Below are 20568 nucleotides of genomic sequence, written 5' to 3' on the forward strand. Positions count from 1 at the left end.
TCTCCTTTGATTTTTATAGTAGAGTAGTAACTGCATGAAATTAGTCCCACCTGAGTTCCTTTCCTAGCCTCAGGATTCTTTGACTGAGGTGGCAGAAGGGCTTCCTAAAAACCCCATGAAATTATACTCAAAATTAGTATGTGGGTATAATTGAACTCTTTTTTTCTTAAACAACAAAATCTATAGTTTTCAATGGATTCTCAAAAGGATCTATAATTCACAAAAGGTTAATAACCACTGTTTTTGGCATCAATGTATCTGACTCCTCTGACAGAAGAGGAAATGGAGTTCTTAAACTCTATCTTCTACTTAAACTTCTGCCATTTAATCTGGAGTTACCATAACCTACTCAGTCCTCCTTCCTGAGGGGCTGATACTGCTTCCCTAGGGCCTAGAAACATCCTAGTGAGGCTGAACGCAGGCCAAGCACTGCATCTTTCATGGAGAAATGGAGAGGCCTGGAGGAAGGCAGGCCTGGTCTTTGCCCAAAGTATCATGAATTATGAGTACACTTTGTATGAATCAAGGTCATGTGAGAATGGATACCAGAATTATGATTCAGAAAAATGACTCTTCAAATGAAGTAGGTCTTTTGGAAAGGATGTGGATATCTCAGACATGCATGTTACAACCTTCTTGAAATAAGATTTATAAGAATTTGGGTTGATAAGACAAGATGGTGCTCTAATTGAAAATGGTCATCAAAGTGGGTTGCTTGAATCCCTAGTTCCTTAACAGGAAAATAAATAATTAATCTTTTTTCTGTTCCTAAGTGGTGTCTTACTTATTTTCTTTCTTTCCTTTTTTTTTCTTTTTTTTTTTTGGAGACAGGGTCTTGCTATGTTGCCCAGGCTGACCTCAAACTCCTGGGCTCAAATGATCCTCCTGTATCACCTTCTAGTAAAAAAGATCTCAGGCACCCACCATCAAGCCTGACCTGGGAGAAAACTTTTTTTTTTTTTTTCAGTGCTAGAGATCAAACTCAGGGCCTTGTGTATGCTAGACAAGTGCATGACCACTGAGTTTCCCAATCCTGGGAGGAATCTTTCTGAAGACAGAAGACAAGGTACTCTCAAAGAACAAAAACATCCATAGCAACCACTGCCCCTCTCTGTGCCTGCTGGAGATACTCCCAGTACAAACTGAAGAGGAAAAGAGAGCCTTCACAAGGCAATCAATGGCAAGGCAAGTTTTTTTCCCCTTGGGATGGGACCTTGTTTTTATTAATATAGAAGCCCTTATATAAAGTTTATTTTCTGGCATTTTAATATGAAGTACTTTATTAATCTATAAAATCAAATAAGTGAATAATAATATTGTCCCCACTTCAAACATTCTCTTAAATCTTATAGTTTATACCTGAAACATTTAGAAACAAGTACTTATTAACTTATGAGAGAAGTATTAAAAAAAAAAAAGTGAGGGGATATTGGGCAAAGTTTTCATATAGAACTGCCCTCAAGAGCTTTCTCACAGGCACTGCTGTTCTCCTCCATGGGACCTCTCTGTACTCCTCTCTATACTCATTTGAGACCTCAGGGTCCAGGCCAGCTTGTCTTTGGGCGACCTGCCCTCTTCCAGAAACCCTACTTTTCCAAAATATGACGAAGAGGTCTTCCTCCTTTCCTAATATCCCCAACAAGAACAACAAGACACTGGAACATGATCACCTTCTGGCTGTGAAGAAACTGGATCATGGTGGACTAATATGCAAAAAATTTTGGAGCCTAGGAGTTTGTGAAAAGCACATACAGTAAATGGATAATCCATAAACTACAATAAGAATCCATGAGTCCATATTAACATAAATAAACAAATGGGGAGGAAAGTTCCTTACAACAGAACTCCAACTGGTAAGTCTAGAAGAAATGATGGAAACAATCGATATGAAGCAAACCTGATGATAATAATTGCTTCAGGCAAAAATAACAGAGGGATTCTGAAATCAGTGAACTAGCGCTTGATTAGAAGCAGGATATTTACATAGTTTCAAAGTATTCTCTGAAAGAAACTTAATAGTTACAAGTAAAAAATAGTACCTTCACAGTGGAGAAAGCTTACAGGCACCACTTTACAAAAGTGATCAAAGTTAACATCAGCAGTATTGGGATAAATCTACATGGTGTGCCTCCTGATACAATGCACTGTAATGAATGCATTCTCACTTTTAAAGTCATCTTGCCAAATAGGCAAGGGTTGAAGAAGAAACCTCTAATGGACATAGTTCTGCTACTGGCCTATAGTCTCAGCTATTTGGGAGGCTGAGGCAGGAATACTGCTTGAGCTCAGGAGTTCAGGACCAGCCTGAGACACCTGACTCAAAAAAAAAAAAAAAAAAAAAAAGCATAAGAAGAAACATCAAGCAAAAGCTGGTCAATACCCTTTAAAAGAGTCTAGGCCATGAAAGATAAAGAAAAAACAAAAAACTATTCAAGATTAAGGGAGACTGAGGAGACCTGGTGGCTAAACACAAAATTATTAGAGGTCCTGGACCAGAAGAAGATAATATTACTTTTCTGATTTTGATAATTGTAATTATATACAATGTTAATATTATCTGGGGAAGGGTATATGAGAATTTTTTGTTCTATTTTTGTAATTTTTTTGATAGTCAAAATTACTTCAAGATGAAAAGTAAAATTATACTTGAAAACATATACTTTAGAGATAAAGGTTTCTTACAATGTCCAAAGCCTGACATTGTAAAGCTTTGTGAGCTGACAAATGTCAGAATTCAATGAGAGCTAAGTACCCACAAGGGGCTTCTGAGATTTATACAGGGCTGTATTATAGCAAAACTCAGACTTTTGGCCAGGTGTAGTGACACATACCTATAATCCCAGTGACTACAGTGACGCAGGAGGCTAGGACAGGAGGATCAGAAGTTCAAGTCTAGCCTCAGCAACTCAGCAAGGCCCTCAACAACTTAGTGAGATCCTATCTTAAAATAAAAAATAAAAATAGGGGTTGGGTTGTGGATCAGTGGTAGAGCACTTGCCTAGATGCACAGATGAGGCATATTTAAAAAATACTAAATGAAGATACTGTGTCCATCTACAACTAAAAATAAATAAATAAATAAATAAATAAATAAGTGGGGTTTAATTAAAAAAAATCCTCAGACTTCTGACATTATAGACAAAATAACTGATAATATTCAAAAGATATAAAAATATATTTTTTTCTTTTTTTGTGGTATTGGAGATAGAATCCAGGGCCTCTTTCATGCTAAGGTCCTTAATGAGCTCCAGGGGGGGTCACAGGTATATCAAGTCTCTCCTTCTGCTTCTGAAAGGAGTTGTGCCCTTGTAAGACTCAACATGACCAGAAGGTGTAGAAATGCTGACTGAAATCAGCAAAGTGCCTGTCACTTACTTATCCTGGGACTCAATATACACATACAGATGAGGCTCAAAACACTTGGAAACAATGCCATGAAATGGGTTGTCTGGGACTTTAGGCTTCTTTGGCTGGAAGAAAAAAGAGAGAAAAAGTAAAGAGAAATCCAAAATTTGAGTAATCTTTGCAAATTTTCAAGCAGTTTCAAAGAAAACATCACTTCAAAGTACACTTTTAGATTATAGGTAAACAAATACTCAATGTAATGAAGTAGGAATATGTCTTACATTATGACTCATCCCAGTCTGTGAATGAGACACCAGCTTTGTTAGCATTATTTACTTGCTGTGTATGATGAAAGATTTACTGCTACTTAGATAACACATGCGTTTTCATTTTGGCAGTTATTCATCATCTGATTGATATTTTAAATTTTAAATCCTGGCTAATCATAGCACCACCTTGTATTTGTATGGTGTTGAAGTGCTTTCACATGATCTAATTCTAAGAGCCTCCATTTACTGATTGTTATGGGCCAAGTACTTCAATAACAAATAATGTCTCCTCTATTCCTCACAATAATCCATCAAGTAGGTCTCATTACTACTCTTCTACACCTCAAGAAATGGGGGCTCTGAGGTCCTGATAGTCTGCCCAAAATCACATAACAAAGCTATTTATATCCTAAACTAAGACTCTTATCTCTCACATAAATGTTTTCCTACAATAGCTCTTAAACTTGGGGGTTTTAATGACAAGTAAACATAAGAAATAGAAGGGTAGAGAGGGTTAGTACAGAGGGTTGTTAACTTTTTGTTTTGCTACTTTCTATCCTTATCACAAATTCATAAAAGAAAACATTTTATATGCCCAAATTTTAAAAGATTAATTTATTTATTTATTCTAATTAGGTATATAACAGCAAAATGCATTTTCATTCATTGTACAAAATTGCAGTACAACTTTACATTTCTCTGGATGTACATGATGTAGTGTCACATCATATGTGTAGTCATACATGTACCTAGAGTAATGATGTCCATCTCATTCCACCATCTTTCCTACCCCCTGCACCTTCCCTCCCCTCCCTCCCCTTTGCTCAATCAAAGTTCCTCCATTTTTCCTATGCCTCCCCCATCCCCATTATGGATCAGCATCCACTTATCAGAGAGAATATTCAGCCTTTGGTTTTTGGGGATTGGCTTACTTAGCTTAGCATGATATTCTCCAATTCCATCCATTTACCTGCAAATTCTCTTTTAATGCTGAGTAATGTTCCATTATGTACGTATACCACAGTTTCTTTATCCATTCATCTATTGAAAGGCATCTAAGTCGATACACAGTTTACTATAGTGAACTGAGCTGCTATAAACATTGATGTGGCTATGTTACTATAGTATGCTGATTTTAAGACCTTTGGGTATACATCAAGGAGTGGGGCGCCCAAATTTTATAAGACTAAAATAGCAGCATAAAGGCAGTCCTTTCTGGGCTGGGGTTGTGGCTCAGTGGTAGAGCGCTTGCCTAGCACAGGCGAGGCCCTGGGTTCGATCCTCAGCACCACATAAAAATAAATAAATAAAAGATATTTAAAAATAAAAAATAAGGCAGTTCTTTCCAAGAAAGGATGGTTGGTAACCTGGCTTGGGGGGTAGGGATAGGGGGTGGGGGTGGGAGGCAGACTATCTTGTCTATATTTTTTATCATAGAGCACTGAAAAATAGACCAGTAACTGGTCCTTATACTAATACTTGAAAATCACTGATAAATAAAACAGTTTGGCAGGCAAGCATTGTAAAAACTGTATTTGCTATAAAATTCCTTTCCAGGACTGAGGATGTAGCTCAGTTGGTAGAGTGCTTGCCTCACGTGCACCAGTCCCTGAGTTCAATCCCTAGCACCATCCTCCTACCAAAAAAAAAAAAAAAAAATCCTTTCCAAACATCTAAAAAAAAAAAAGTAAGGATCTTCTCACATATTACTTTCTATTCCTAAAAAAAGCCAATTCTGTCCATTGTCAAATGCCAACAAAAGGACTCTGAGCCAAAGACATCTTACTGTGGTTGATACTAGAGTAAAATTTGGTTTATAAGTTGGCAGCCATAACCTATTTGTTGAATGAATTACACATATTATTTTTGTTAAGCCACTTTAGTGAGATATGAATAACATAAAAAGCTGTACAAATTTAATATATACATCCTCATGAGTTTGGGAATATGTATACATTTGTCTTAAAATACTTAATGTATATATCTTTTTTTAAAAAATATTTTTTAGTTGGAAATGAACACAATACCTTTATTTTACTCATTTATTTTTATGTGGTGCTGAGGATTGAACCCAGTGCCTCACACGTGCTAGGCAAGCACTCTACCACTGAGCCACAACCCTAGCCCCAATGTATACATCTTAACATTAGTTAAGTATACACTCATGAAACTGGCACCACCATCAGAGCCATACCCATTACCTCCCAAAGTTTTTTCCCACTCCTATTATTAAGTATACTTAAGATCTACCCTTTTAAACTGTCCCTATCTTTTCATAAGTACTGGAACAGCCACTAGAAGTCCCCAAAGAAAGACAGAAATAATAGTTACCTTTTCTGGCCATTTCTCCTGTTGTTGTTTATAAAGCAATGCAATGGTTAAAAACATCTGTAAAAACTGATGATAATTACCACAAATTAAATGTCAACTTTAGACCCATTCAATCTCGTGCTCAGCTCTCTTCCTTTTTCACCTTCTAAGAGTTCCCTATCTTTAATTTTTTGGCATGATTTCTAGAAACTCTGGTCCTTCTTGACTACACTCTGGCTTGTTTGCTCTCATCATCTGGAAGCCACTGCCAAAGTCAGGCCTTAGGTGGAGATTGCAAGAGGGCCTCAGGGAATGCACAAGACTAGTTTATCCAGTTTGAACTTGCTATACCCAGAGATGCCCTGGAAACTTTTTGTGCTTCCATTAGTTTAAAATGCAAGACCCACAATGAAGAATGCAGGTAGTGAGGGAAGGCTGTCACCCATTTGTTCTACCTTTTGTAAGTCAGTATCTCCTTCCCTCCCTCCCTTTCTTTTTTTTTTTTTAAGTATTTATTTTTTAGTTGTAGTTGGACACAATATCTTTATTTTATTTATATTATATGGTTCTGAGGATAGAACCCAGGGCCTCGTACATGCTAGGCGTGAACTCTACCACTGAGCCACATTCCCAGCCCCTCTTCCTCTCTTTTTGATAAGGTAATTCACTAGGGGCTGGGGTTGTGGCTCAGCGGTAGAGCGCCTGCCTATCATGTGCGAGGAGCTGGGTTCAATCCTCAGCACCACATAAAAATAAATGTATTGTGTCCAATTGCAACTGAAAACAAAAAAATTTTAATATTTATTTTTTAGTTTTCGGCGGACACAACATCTTTGTTTGTATGTGGTGCTGAGGATCGAACCCGGGCCGCACGCATGCCAGGCGAGCGCGCTACCGCTTGAGCCACATCCCCAGCCCCACAAAATATTTTTTAAAAAAGGTAATTGACTAAATAAATTTTAAAATGTGATTTAATTTGTCTGAATTTGTAAGACTACATCTTGACTTTAGACTTGAAAAATATGGTCACTATACCCAGTTATATTTTTACTAATAAAACATAATCATCATATAATTATTCCTTTGATTAATTTTTTTTGCCTTTTCTTGGAAGAAAATATTCACACTTCTGCAGGATATGTTCTGGTAATTATAAATGAGCTTACATAATAAAGAATATTCTCATTTTTACATGTATATATTGTATCTGGTTTTTTGACATACAAATTTATGTGCAATTTCCCAATTAAACACTGCTGACAGGGTTTTAATGCATTATTCTGAAATGGCTACCTTATGAAATTTAAATAAAGTCTTTAAAGAAAAATATACTACTGGTGTTCAATTTTCTGTGTGGTATTTTAAGTGAATGTTCTTGGGAAATATATGTTGAAATATTTAGGAGTAAAGGGCATATGTCTGTAACACTTCCAAATTGTTTTGCAATAATGAGGAAAGGAGAAAGAATAGGGAGGAAAAAATAAAGTAAATGTAGCAAAATATTAACAATTGCTGAATCTAGATGAAAGATATTTGAGAGTTCCTTATAAAATTCTCTCACCTGTTTTTTTAAAATATTTATTTATTTATTTAGATGTAGTTGGACACAATACCTTTATTTTATTTATATATTTTTTTATATGGTGCTGAGGATTGAACCCAGGGCCTCACACGTGCTAGATGAGCGCTCTACCACCGAGCCACAACCCCAGCCCCTTTCACCTGTTTTCTAAGTTTGAAATTGCTTTTTAAAAGTAAGGAATAACAACAAAAAAACTTTGGAGAATGGGTGCCACTGATCTGGCAAAAAAAACTGCAGATACAACAGCAGGACATTTCCCCCAACCCCAGTACAGGGACTTAAACCCAAGAGTGCTCTACCACTGAGCTATACCCCTAGCCCTTTTTATTTTGAGACAGGGTTTCCCTAAATTGCCTAGGCTGGCCTTAAACTTCTGCTTCTCCTGCCTCAGCCTTCCAAAGCTCTGGGATTACAAGTGTGTACCACTGTTCGGGGCAGCAGTGGGGCATTCTTAAGAAACACCCCATTGCCAACACATTCCAAAACTCAGAGAACAACAGTGTGTGGAAAAACACAGGCATCCAGGCCTGAGAAAGAGGTTTGGACCCATTTTCTACTTCTGATGATCACTCTAGTTCTGCTTGCTATCACTACTGGAGAAGGCTGAGAGACAAGCACACAGCATTGCTCTGTACTGTTTGCAACTTCTGAATCTATAGTTATTTGAAAATATAAAGCTGTTTTTGGTTGCTTGTTTTTTGAGATGCGAGTCTTGCTACGTTGCCCAAGCTGGCCTGGAATTCCTGGGTTGAAGGGATCCTCCTGCCTTAGCCTCCTAAGCCATTAGAGATAGGTGTGTAACACCATAACCAGCAACATAAAGCTTTTTTAACAAATAGTTCCAAAGAGCTGGACCCTGCATGTGAAGAAATTTTAGTAATATCTTAATCTATTTATTCTGCTTGTAGTTTCCTCTTTTTTCAATGTATGCATTAAAGCAATACATGAAAAAAAATTATGCCTGAATAGGTCTAAGGATTCATTTGGTATTAAATATAGACCCCAAGTGATATAATAGAATGACTTCCTGGTATTCCAACCAACTCATCTTGATGAGTCTTCACAAGTCACGCTTGATAAGGTCCCAGGACACTCCAAAAGTCACAAACCAGACAGGGCTGGTGTCCCAACCCCACCTACAGGTGACTGCTCTGCCCTGCCTCTGCCCACTAACAGTGCTCATCTGCAGTGTGGAGAGGTCATTCAGTCCTGTCACCACAACATGGAGGCCCTCTTCCAGCATTTTTAGTGTGAGCTGAAGAAAGGGGGCACAAACTGCTCAAATTTCTTTTTCTTACTTCCCCCCGCTCTTGCCTATAGCTGTTTCATGAATGTGCTCCTATTTATATGGTAGGTGCTGGAATTTCAGCTCAAACTGGTGTCTTCCTTTGCACTATGCAGCTCCCTAAAGGGTTGATCCTTGGCTTAAAGAATACACTAAGTCATTTAGCAGTAGCATTCAGGCTGGATTTCTGAGTGTGTGAATTCTGTCCAAAAGCTGCAGATGTTTAAGCTATTTCCTCCTGGAGTTTGATGGAATAATAAAAGGTTACTGTTGTCACAGTAAGGAGGTCTGCAGCTGGTCCCATTTCCTTTCATTACTATCCAATGTAAACAGATTAAATCTAACTGCTTGGATCACCAAAAGGGTACATTTTTAAACCAGAGATTCCTGATTTCTTCTTTTTCAGTACCCTTGGTTCCCTTTCATATGTCATTTTTTTATCACTGGGACTATCTTGGCAACAAATTGTTCATGCCTCCTTTAAAGTAAATACTGCTTTGCAAGTTCACCCTCTCTTCCCAACAGCCAGGCTTAGCTGCAGTAGTGAGCAGGGAGTGATCCTTACCTTGAGGGCCAGCTACCTACCAATTGCAGCAAGGGAATAACTTGGGTCACTCAGGGCAACCAGGAGGGGTTTCCATACAACCACCTCTGGCTGGTTCTCGGCTGACATCCTATGGAATCCCTCCCCAACATCCCACAGGTGTCCTGCTCTTTCTGTGCACCCAACTCTAGAAGCCCACAGGCTTTTGAGAAGAGGGAGGTCCTGGGGCTCCACCTAACCTGCCAGAGACAAAGACAAGTGCTGTTGAGGCATGGGAGGCTGGGGATGACATGTGAGGAGGCATTAGTCACTAGTGTCAACGTTTTATTACTAATGAGGAACAGTCCATGAATTACTGATGGACCATCAAGACCAGGAGTTTCCCATTTAGTTTAGTTTTTCTTTTCTTTTCTTTTTTCTTTTTTAAACAGACATAAAACCCCAGGATCAAAAGAAATTTTACCTAGAATTCCACAGTACAATGTGACTAGGACTAGAATTCCTCTGGCTAAGACCCAGGTCTCTACTCTCTCCCAATTCCCCACCATTATATGTGACAGGATATCAAGGAATAGAGTTTGAAAACTATTAGCCATCTCTAAAGATAAAGAAAGCAGGAAAGTCTAGAGACAGTAAGTAAACTATCTAAGGTCATGGTCAGTTAATGGCAGACCAGGGTCCAGCACTTCCTCTACCACACGGCTCTGCCTTACACCATGTATTTGTCAGATGTCAGAGTTCTGTACCTTAGGATGGGCAGGTCTTAGTCTTACAAAAACTTCAAGCTTTTATAATATGCAAAAAAAGTTCCAAGAGACAGAAAAATCTTATTTTACCAGGCAAAACTGATTTCCTAGATAATGGAAAAATCTATCATAATCCAGCATAATAATATCTAGAGATGACCAGCTAAAGGGAAATCTTCTCACGGCAGCATGAAAAGCATCTGAATGCTTTCCTGCACAATTCTGAACATGATAATGGCTGCAACTAGTACTGGGGAGACACGAGGGCCCTGCAAATGGCACGAGTGCACAAAGCATGTTCTTAGGATACAGGTGGCCAAATGAGGAAGAAGGAGACCCCTCCACCCCTCTGAGTCCTGGCTCTCACAATGTGGGAACTGCATTTCTTTAGATAGAAGAATTTTTTTTTCCTCCCACGCTAGCCAATCATATGATGGTTTTAAATCAATCACGCCTATTCCCACTTATCTTTGGGATACAGCCTCAAGATATCTCTTCAGTGTTGTTCATTCACTTGTATCTATGAGCTTTCTATGTATTTAAAAACAAAGCAAAACAAAAAGAAAAACAACCTTTTGGAAAAAAAATTCTAGTTTCTGACTTCTAGACATGACTTCCAGTCTTAGCTCTTCTTTTTCTAAACTATGTGACCTTGGACAAGTCACTAGGCTCTTTGTGCTACAGTTTCATCACCTATAAAAAAAGTGCTAGGGCTGGGATTGTGGCTCAGTGGTAGAACGCTTGCCTTGCACGGGCGGGACCCGGGTTCGATCCTCAGCACCACATAAAAATAAAGGCATTGTGTTGTGTCCATCTACACCTAAAAAATAAATAAATAAATATTAAAAAAAAAAAAAGAGCTAGGCACTGTGAAGGCAAAATGAAATACGGCCTGTAAAAGATTTTTTAATTACAAAGCACCACAAAAATGTGAGGTGTCCATGTAATCACAATTATTTAATCAGTGGATCAGACACATTTTACTGCTCCATGTATTCCACTTTCTTGGCTCCTGCCAGGACTGCACACCTACCCTCTCCATGCTAGCAACACAGGGCCAGCAGCAAAGCATGTGGCTATGGGTTTCCAAAGCTGGTCAGCCTCCCTTTTGGTGGTGCCTGGAGTAAAACAATATCATAAAGTAATCCTCTAGCAGCCAAGTGTAGAAAATTAAAAAGAAGGATCACTTATCCAGAAAAGAAATGTTCTGATTTATTGCTCTAACTTCTCTTGTCATAAAATGGTAGGGAAACAAAAACACCATTCTGTAGGATGAAGGGAGAGGAAATTTAGAGCTGGACAGAAAAATCAAAAGGAAATTAAAGTTCTAGTGTGCTTAGAAAAGTAACACTCCAAAGATGCCAGTGGTCACCTTGATATTTCCAGGCCTCCCCAATGGCTTCCAGACCTAAAGTGATCAGCTTACGCTGCATGGAGGCCTCTCTCGGCCCAGGGTGCTGCTAACTACCCCCAGGATCTTTCAGCCTCTCACATCATCACAGTACCACATTAGAGTGCATCGGAAAGGGACGCTGACAAGTTCAGGAGATGATGAATGGGGCAGAGTACAATCGTGCCCTGCCGCATGGTCTGATTAAGCTTGTGAGCCTTGCTGAATGCTGGAGGTGAGGTTCTTTGGGAGCAAAGAGCAAGGGTGGGAAGGGCTGCTTTTTCTGTTTTCTGAATACAATTCCAGATAAAGGCCCTCTATAAAGACCACCACTATCATCATCTCTGAATGTGGGTAACAGCCAAAGGATCATACATGAAGCTAGCCAATCCATTCTCAGACAGGAAGACTGGGTAGGTTACACATGGTAACGCAAAGCAGACTTACTTGATCTAACTCTCCCTTCTCGATTGCCAGCTCCTCCATCTCTGGTGCTGACTCATCTTCCAGGAAGGGGTTGGTGGATGGTGGTGGAGACTCGAGCTTTTTCTATTAATAAGACACGAGACAGTTATCTTCTAAACATGTCCAACAGACTTCCCACCAGTCTTCTGCTTTTTCCAAGTCTCCCTGATAGCTATGTTAGGATGGATCACAGTCTTACTTCCAGGCCTTCACGTCTTTTCATCTTCTAGAAACATTACTGTTCACCTTACTCTGATTCTAATCTAGCTAAAATTCTCATTCATCCTTCAGTCCTCAACTTAGAAGTCTCCTCTTCTGGGAGACTTTTTCTGTCAAGTTTGGGTTAGATGTCCCTGGCATGTGTTCCCATCCCATCCTGTACATCCTCTCCCCGGGTTATTTATTAAAATACTACAATTGCTCATTTGTCTTCTGGCACTAGATGTCAACATGGAGAGATCGTATCTGTCTACCCCGCCCATCCTATCTTTGATGTCTGGCATGTAAAAGGTGCTCAAAAAATAAAATTGAATCCAAATGCCAGATGGATTTGAATTCAAGAACAAACTATGAAGTTGGGGCTGGGATTGTGGCTCAGCGGTAGAGCACTCGCCTAGCACAGGTGGGATCCAGGTTCGATCCTCAGCACCACATAAAAATAAAGGCATTGTGTTGTGTCTATCTACATCTAAAAAATAAATATTAAAAAAATTTAATCTTGTCTGTTCTACATTACAGAAAGAAGTCCTTCCCAAATAAGTCCCATTACAACCATGAGAGAAATCGCCTTCAGAAAAACTATTTCCCAGCTCCTGAACAGGATCACTATTTCAAAATACAACACTGAGCAGGACCATGGGCTAATGGGAAAGCCAGGGGCAGGAGACATGGGTTTTTGTTCCAATTTTGCTATGCTGGCAAAATCACCTAGCCACAGGAGCTTCCTCTGCTGAATGAGGACATAGTCACAGGACTGTTTGAAGGATCAAATGTAACAAAGTGTGTGAAACCCTAGAAGAACCACATGACATATACAAGGGTCACTGATGATGCTAATTCCAGTGCAACTATAGAATCAAGACAGCTCTTTTGATTTTTTTTTTTTTTTTACAATTTTGACCTACAAATGTTGTTTATGCTTAGGTGCTGGGGAGTTTTAGCAGAAAAGAAGCCAAATGGACAATCAGGACAAAAGGGATTGGTTGGCACCAGGGATGAGGTGGTGGGTCAAGGGATGGCAACCTTGAGACAAGAAGCTAAGGGGAGAGGGAGTTTCTGAATGTACTTGTGTCACTTTAATGTATACCAGTGGAGCAAACTGAACTAATTCCTATGCCAAGAGGGACAGCAGATGGATGATGTGGTGACTTACTGTCAAGCTTATAATTATCACCTGAAGGTGATAATTTTTGTTACAAACAAAAAACAAAAACAAGTCTAAACACACACAAAAAGAACTGCATCAGTATTTGCTTTGGGCTTTAAGATAATTCTGCTTACGGAAAGCCAGAGCCCGGGCCGGCGGGGCCGGCGACATGGAGCCACTGTACCAACAAACGCACAAGCAGGTCCACGAGATCCAGTCTCACATGGGACGCCTGGAGACGGCAGACAAGCAGTCTCTGCACTTAGTAGAAAATGAAATCCAAGCAAGCATAGACCAGATATTCAGCCATCTAGAACGTCTGGAGATTTTGTCCAGCAAGGAACCCCCTAACAAAAGACAGAATGCCAAACTTCGAGTTGACCAGTTAAAGTATGATGTCCAGCACCTGCAGACTGCTCTCCGAAACTTCCAGCACCGACGCTATGCCAGGGAGCAGCAGGAGAGACAGCGAGAGGAGCTTCTGTCTCGTACCTTCACCACTAATGACTCTGCCACCACCATACCAATGGACGAATCACTGCAGTTTAACTCCTCCCTCCACAACATTCACCACGGCATGGATGACCTCATTGGAGGCGGGCACAGTATTCTGGAGGGACTGAGGGCCCAGAGACTGACCTTGAAGGGGACTCAGAAAAAGATCCTTGATATTGCCAACATGCTGGGCTTATCTAACACGGTGATGCGACTCATTGAGAAGAGGGCTTTCCAGGACAAGTACTTCATGATCGGCGGGATGCTGCTCACCTGTGTAGTCATGTTCCTCGTGGTGCAGTACCTGACTTGAGCTGGCCACACCCAGTGGCTGGACATTGTTCCCACTGCGAGACTGTGTGATTGTGAGTGTGTGCACGTAAGAGAGAGAAGGGCCTAGAGGCCACCTTTTGAAATGTATGCCTGACTTAACTGTGAAGACCACTTAGGAGTAATTGTGATCAAACTGCTCTTTTTTCTGTGACATCTTGGGGAGTTAGTGCCACCAAGATGCGTGGTATGTAGAAAGTGAAAGAAGTTCTGATTCTCTCACCCTCATTCTCACTGGGGAAGGGAAGGGATGGCTTTGTCCACATGACTGTGTGCACCTGGAGAAGGCTTCTGCAGTGAGCCTCATGCACAGGACTGTTCACACTGTTCACACCTTGTCATCAGCAGCCTTTGAGGCTCCTGATGAATAGGCTGGAGCATGAGCAGAAAGGAGAGGGAAGAGGCCTTTTCCTGCACCTGTTATAGTGGATCCGTTTACAAACTCTTGTTCCTGCCACCCTCCCCCAGCAACTGACATGTAGATGACTAACTGCTAACACTCATCATCCTTTCCTGGAAGCAGCTACCTAGGAGAAGCAGAGACATTAAAGGTATTGCTGATAAGGGTAAGCTTTTCCATACTATGGTTGCTGGGCATTTGTCCTTCCTGAAGGAAGGCCAGTGTTCCTGGGAGTGTTCAGTCTGGAGACTGAAGACCCGAGTCACCAATTTTTTTTTTCCAAGTATTAGAATGGTTAGCTCTCTTAAAACTCAGAGACTGCAGCTGGGCACCTATGCCCAGGCTTTGATGGGCCTTTGCGTCTTAAGAAGGTGGCAATGAGCAAAGGTTAGTTATTTGTCAGTTACAGTCTCATCTCTAGTTCTAACATCTCTTAATTCTTTGGCTCTCTTCTCTTCCTTGAAATACATTAGCACCTGCCTAGCCAGGGTAGGTCACTCTGGAGATGTCTCTGATTATATGTTCTTGTGAGACTTTCCAGGAACCAGAAACTTTCCCTTCCCAGCCCTGGATTAAGGCTGTAACAATACCTGGAGTATTGTGGAATTCATTATAAAGCCAGTCTGTTTTGAAGTCTATCTAATGTGATAAATTTCTGAAAGTACCAGAAAGACCTGGTGAGTGTAGTTGTTCATCTGTCAGAGAACAACTGTCCTACCAACCCTAAGGCTTAGCCTCATGGTGAGGCAACATAACACTCAGAATTCCCCGGAACTAGAAACCTGGTCAGTATTAACTCCACCCTTGATCATTCTACTTACACTTTGTCTTTGTTCCTTGTAGCTTGAACTGTCTTGTGCCTCTTTTCCCTCCTACTGTGTATGGTCTCTTCCCTCCCTTACTCACCTGTTTCAGTAGCAATACTGGTCTCTTCAGGGATATGTATTTGTGGCGTAACTCCCCCTTTGGTGAATTTTCTTAATTGTCACAGATTTTTAACATGAATTTTCTGGGTACTAATTTCAGACTTCTGATCAGAAGAGACATCCATTACCCCTCCCTACCCCTCTGGGCTAAACAGGGATCCTAGATTTCCAGAAAAGAGGAATCTGACCCCTTCTGAAAAGGATTAACAGCCCTGCAGAGCAAAAACAGTGACCTGAAGCAGGGACAGTAGGGCTGCAGCATCTTCAACCTGCCTTTGGGAGGCATTTTGAAATCTTCACCATGCTCAGAACAGAGCTCTTGAGGGTCCATAAAATGGATTATTAGGCTGCAGAGACCTGTCTTGTCTCCTGGGCACCTGAGGATTCTGCCAGACAGTACACTTTGGAGGAAGGTATGCAAGTTGCAACTGAGCCATTTGGACTTGAACTCTGGGAGACAGACACCTCCAACCCCCGGCCCTGTTGGCTGGTAGGGCATCTTTTTGTAGTGAATACCAGTTTCCACACCTGCCTTTATAGTGATTCCTGGCCTTGATAAACCTTCATGCCTCACCTTTGCAGCAGGTTCTCCCTACTTGGGAATAAAAGTTGTGGAGGTGGAAAAAAAAAAAAATTCTGCTTACACTCATTTAAATGACTTAGTTGTCAAAAACACTTGGAGATGCTATTATGTAGAGAAACAATAGCCCTCACATAAGAAGAAAGCCTTGGGCTAGGGTTGTGGCTCAGAAGTAGAGTGCTCACCCAGCATGTTAGGAGGCACTGGATTAGATCCTCAGTACCACATAAAAATAAAATAAAGATACTGTGTCCACCAATAACTAAAAAATAAATATTAAAAAAAGAAGAAGAAAGCCTTGTGATGACTGCATTAGCTCATGGTAATCACTAGTAAGACAATAATTTTTGCAGTGAGACACAGTATGATCCAACTAAGCAAGCATTTCATGTTTGTATCCTCTGAACTTTGGCTTCTTTACCTGAGATATGAGAGGGGGGGGATCTGCATAAATAAAGTTTACTTTAGAAAGCAATATTTATAAGCTTTAGCTGTCATTTCAAGAACTGGTATTTTAAGGAGACAGAAATAGAGATAAAGGGAATCTACCATGTCTAAGCTTCAACAATAATAAAAAATTAATTAAGCCAGGCATGATGGCATGCACCTATATAGTCCCTGCTTCTCATGAGGCTGAGGCAGGAGGATCACTTAAGCTCAGAAATTGAAGACATGACTGGATAATATAGTAAGACCCATCAAAAAAAATTAAATTAGTTAATAGCATTAAATTCCTGATTTCCTGGCTTAATTTTGGGATCATACTATTGAACTGAGGCACTATAATTCTGAATTTTTTGATGCTCTGTAGATGTGGAAAGACATACTGTTAGCTAAAATTAAAGCTTTGATCAACCATTCAGTGATAGAAACAGAGTTTGAATTCTTGACTGTTCCTCATCTATTGCTAATTCACTAGGGCTGATAACATCTCACAATTATATACAGGTGGGCCGAGGTTGTTTTTTTTTCCCCTGAGAATCGAACTCAGGAGTGCTGAGCTACATCCTCAATTTTTTTTTTTTGGGGGGGCTGGGGGCATACTGGGATTGAACTCAGGGGCATTTGACCACTGAGCCACATCCCGAGCTCTATTTTGTATTTTATTTAGAGACAGGATCTCACTGAGTTGCTTGGCATCTCTCTTTTGAGGCTGACTCTGAACTTGCAATCCTCCTGTCTCAGCCTCCTAGCCACTGGGATTACAGGCATATGCCACGGTGCCTGGCATATCCCCAGTCATTTTCATCTTTATTTTTTAAATTTTGAGACAGGGTCTACGTTGCTCAGGTTGGATTCTAAATAATAATCTTCCTGCCTCAGCCTCTCAAGTTGCTGGAATTATAGGTGTGTGCCACTGTGCCCAGCCACTTGGGTCTCAGTTAAAAAACACAATGTGTTACTGAAAATCATGACGAAATTGGAAGTCAGGGAAATAAGCTGGGGTGTTCCTGGGCTCTTTTGGTGGAAAGAGTCAAGTGAATGGATAAAAGCAGAAAGGGGCACAACATAAAAAGGCAGCACTGAACAAGCAGAGCAACGTCTTAGCTAGTATAAGCACAGACTACTTATCTTTCCTGGGCCAGAGGTTCCCCAACTTCTTTCCTACTTATACAACCTGTCTCTATTAATGTAACGATGAATGGAGTGATAAGGGAGTCATAGACACCAGGTGCCCCTGGCCCATTTAGATCACACACATTCCAAGTGCGGAGGACCAAGTCAGTGTAAGAAAAATGCTTTGTTCCTTCATATCATCTCTCAACAAATGAAGTACTGGGTACTTAGGGGAAAGCAATGAGGAAGATAGACCTACTCTGTTCTCATGGAGTTCAGAGTCTGCTGGGAAAAACAGGCTTTAATCAAATACCCACACAATCATGTAGTAAGACCTTTGAAAGAAAAATATAAGTTGTAACTAAAGTATGAAGCAGAGGAGATCACAGGAAATTCCCGAAGGAAATGATATTTGAGCCAGAACTGACGGATGCCCCAGAACTAAATATGTGAGGTGGATTAGAAGAATGGGGTAGGGAAGAGCTTTTTAGGCAGAGGAAATAGCATGTTTGTCATTTGTTCAAAAATCATATGCTGAGCATCTACTCTATTCCAGGCATCCTTCCTTGCACCAGGGATGCAACAGAAGAAAGAAAGGCTAAGAAGCGAGGCACTGTGTGCAAATAAAGTTTAGGAACTAGGATGGGCTGAGAGTGAGTATGGGGAAGTCTTCTTTATATAGAGTGATCAAATAAGGCCCCTTTCGGGAGGTAATAGTAGAGCAGAGATGTAAATAAGGAGAAGGAGCTAATCAGACAAAAATTGAGAATGAATATTCCCAGCAGAGGGATCTGGTGCAAAGGCTGGACAGAGCTAGTGAGTCTGAAGGATAGAGGATGACACTGGGCATGAGGTAGAGAAGTAGCAGGAGCCCAATCATATAGCCTTTAGTCGGCCATCAGGTTTTCTTCTTATTGCAAGTAAGCATTCATTGGGGGTTTTACACAGTGAAATGACAAGATCTCATTTTTTTTTTTTTTTAAGTAGACACTGGATCTTGTTCTGTTGCCCAGGTTGCCTGGCCTTGAATTCGAAATTGAACTCCTGGGTTCAGATGATCCTCCTTCTTCAGCCTTCCAAATTGCTGGGACTATAGCTGCATGCCTAACATAGTCTTCTAAAGTATCATTCCACAGCCATGGAAAGAAAGGACCACACTGGAAGCAAGAAGACCAGTTTGCAAGGCTGCTGCAGTATTCCAGGCATGGGGACTGAGAGGGACTGCAGTAAGCTGGTGACGTGGATAGAGAAAAGTCTCCAGATTCAGAACCCAGGAGAGAGTGAGCCAAGAGAAACTGTTGAGAGAGTGGAAGTGAGGGTGAGGGGAGTACAGGAACCAGGGACCATGCACTTTTTGGCCTGAGCCACTGCAAAGCTGGTGCTGCCAATAACTAAGATGGGGAACACTTGTGTAGTGCTGAGGGCACAGATGCTGGACCTGACAATCCTGAGCTCAAGTCCAGGCTACACCACTTGGAAGTACTACTGAACTTTTCAGTACTTTTAAAATTGCCTCAGTTCTCTTCTCTGCAACACAGAGGGACACTGACACCTGGCTCACAGAGCTGTCAGGAGGACTAAATGAGATAATGTACATTAGACATAAGAAAAGCAGTTTAATACACCATCTGGCACACAGGGGAAAGATCATAGGGGGAAGCTGAGTATGTGGAAGTTTTTATTAGCATTTAATAGGCATGAGCAGAAGGGCTAAGCCTCTTAAAGCAGCAACTTGCAGAAGGGAAAAAAGTGAGAGTGCAGGCTGAAAGTCTTATAACTACCACAAGTGTCAGCCTGTCTCCACTGTCTCCCTCCCTGGGATCTCTCCAGGAAGTGAAAGCAACGGGCCTATGAATTCAAAAGTGCAAAGGCACAATGGACTGTTCTTTTCCTCTTTAATCTACAAGAAGCCCTTAGTAACTGCAAACACATCACCCTGCTGGTAAATGATATAACATCTGAGGTGCAGGTATAGCCTCCTGCTATTTGGAGGGCTATGCTACTGCTTAGATTAATTTGCAATGGCAAGAGACCGAGTCTTTGCAGATAGAAACCACTGGCACAACACAGCCTTCTGTGCAAGAGTCCTATTGTCAGAGCCAACCTGGTCACACTTCTCATTCCTGCTTTGCAGCTGTCATGGCCCATAGAAAATTACTAATTTGTATTTATATTTTAAATAACTCCAGCACTGCTAGATGAAATCAAAAATTGGCCAAGAAATGGATGACTTTCCACTTTTAAAACAATTCATTCTTTTGGCTATGATGAGATTTGATTTGAAGTCCACACAAGAAGGTAAACCTCTTCATACAGCAAGTTAATTACCACTGATTAAATCACATGGGATTCCCAGCACCTCTAAAACAGTAAGGGCCACAAGACAGCCAAGCTGTCTCATTTACTGTTTAGAAGAGTTTGGCTTTAGTTAGGTGCATATCCATATCTGGATCTGTCTGCACAAATTCCTTTTTGAGGTCCTAGCCTCATCACATTATCAAAGAAGGAACTCTGAAATTTAAGACATATTTTCCCCCTTTCCCTGGAGGAGAAAGCTTTCAGTTACGAGATGAAAGTTCTACAATTTCTGCATTTCTTGTTCCATAAATGCTTTACTCCAGCCCAATTCCTGATTTGTCCTTAAAGAGATGGCCGGAGGGCTTCAGTTGATAGCCAAGATCTGAAGCATAGGGCTACCCACACCTGGTGTTTACTATCCCAGGGACCACCCTTGCTACCACATGTTCAGACCTTATTTTGTGACAATTATTACAGGTTTCTTTCTCCTACTAGACCTGTCTACTGCAATTTTTCATCTTTTTCCAAGCCCCTGCACAAAGAGAGCTTGAAAAACATGTGTGATAAATGCTGGTTAGAGGAGAAGCCCTTAATAAAATCCTCTTTAGAAACAAGGGCAACATTTTCTATTTTCTGTAAAAACAAAAAGCCTGTGTATGCTGTGTGTGCAGGCTTGTAAG

General features: G+C 40.7%; 2 protein-coding genes across 4 annotated transcripts in view; one reads left to right on the forward strand and one right to left on the reverse strand.

Moving 5' to 3' along the window:
• The window catches only part of Vps53 (VPS53 subunit of GARP complex), a 141889-nt gene that overhangs the window by 55260 nt on the left and 66061 nt on the right, over positions 1-20568 (reverse strand). For all 3 annotated transcript variants that reach the window (XM_026388792.2, XM_026388793.2, XM_026388794.2), the window contains 2 exons: positions 11919-12020; positions 3376-3470 (listed from right to left, as the gene is read on the reverse strand). In XM_026388792.2, coding sequence (XP_026244577.2) covers positions 3376-3470; positions 11919-12020 — 197 coding nt within the window. The remainder of the gene's footprint in view (positions 1-3375; positions 3471-11918; positions 12021-20568) is intronic.
• Positions 13444-14460, forward strand: LOC113182759 (Golgi SNAP receptor complex member 2). Its single transcript, XM_026388799.2, has one exon. It carries the CDS (start codon positions 13472-13474, stop codon positions 14108-14110), a length of 639 nt encoding a protein of 212 aa, XP_026244584.2. The 5' UTR covers positions 13444-13471; the 3' UTR covers positions 14111-14460.

The sequence above is a fragment of the Urocitellus parryii genome, chromosome 7 (assembly GCF_045843805.1).
Source record: "Urocitellus parryii isolate mUroPar1 chromosome 7, mUroPar1.hap1, whole genome shotgun sequence".
Taxonomy (NCBI): domain Eukaryota; kingdom Metazoa; phylum Chordata; class Mammalia; order Rodentia; family Sciuridae; genus Urocitellus; species Urocitellus parryii.

Excerpts from the sequence above, each read along its gene's own strand:
- LOC113182759 (XM_026388799.2), top strand. The coding sequence starts at position 13,472 with ATGGAGCCACTGTACCAACAAACGCACAAGCAGGTCCACGAGATCCAG.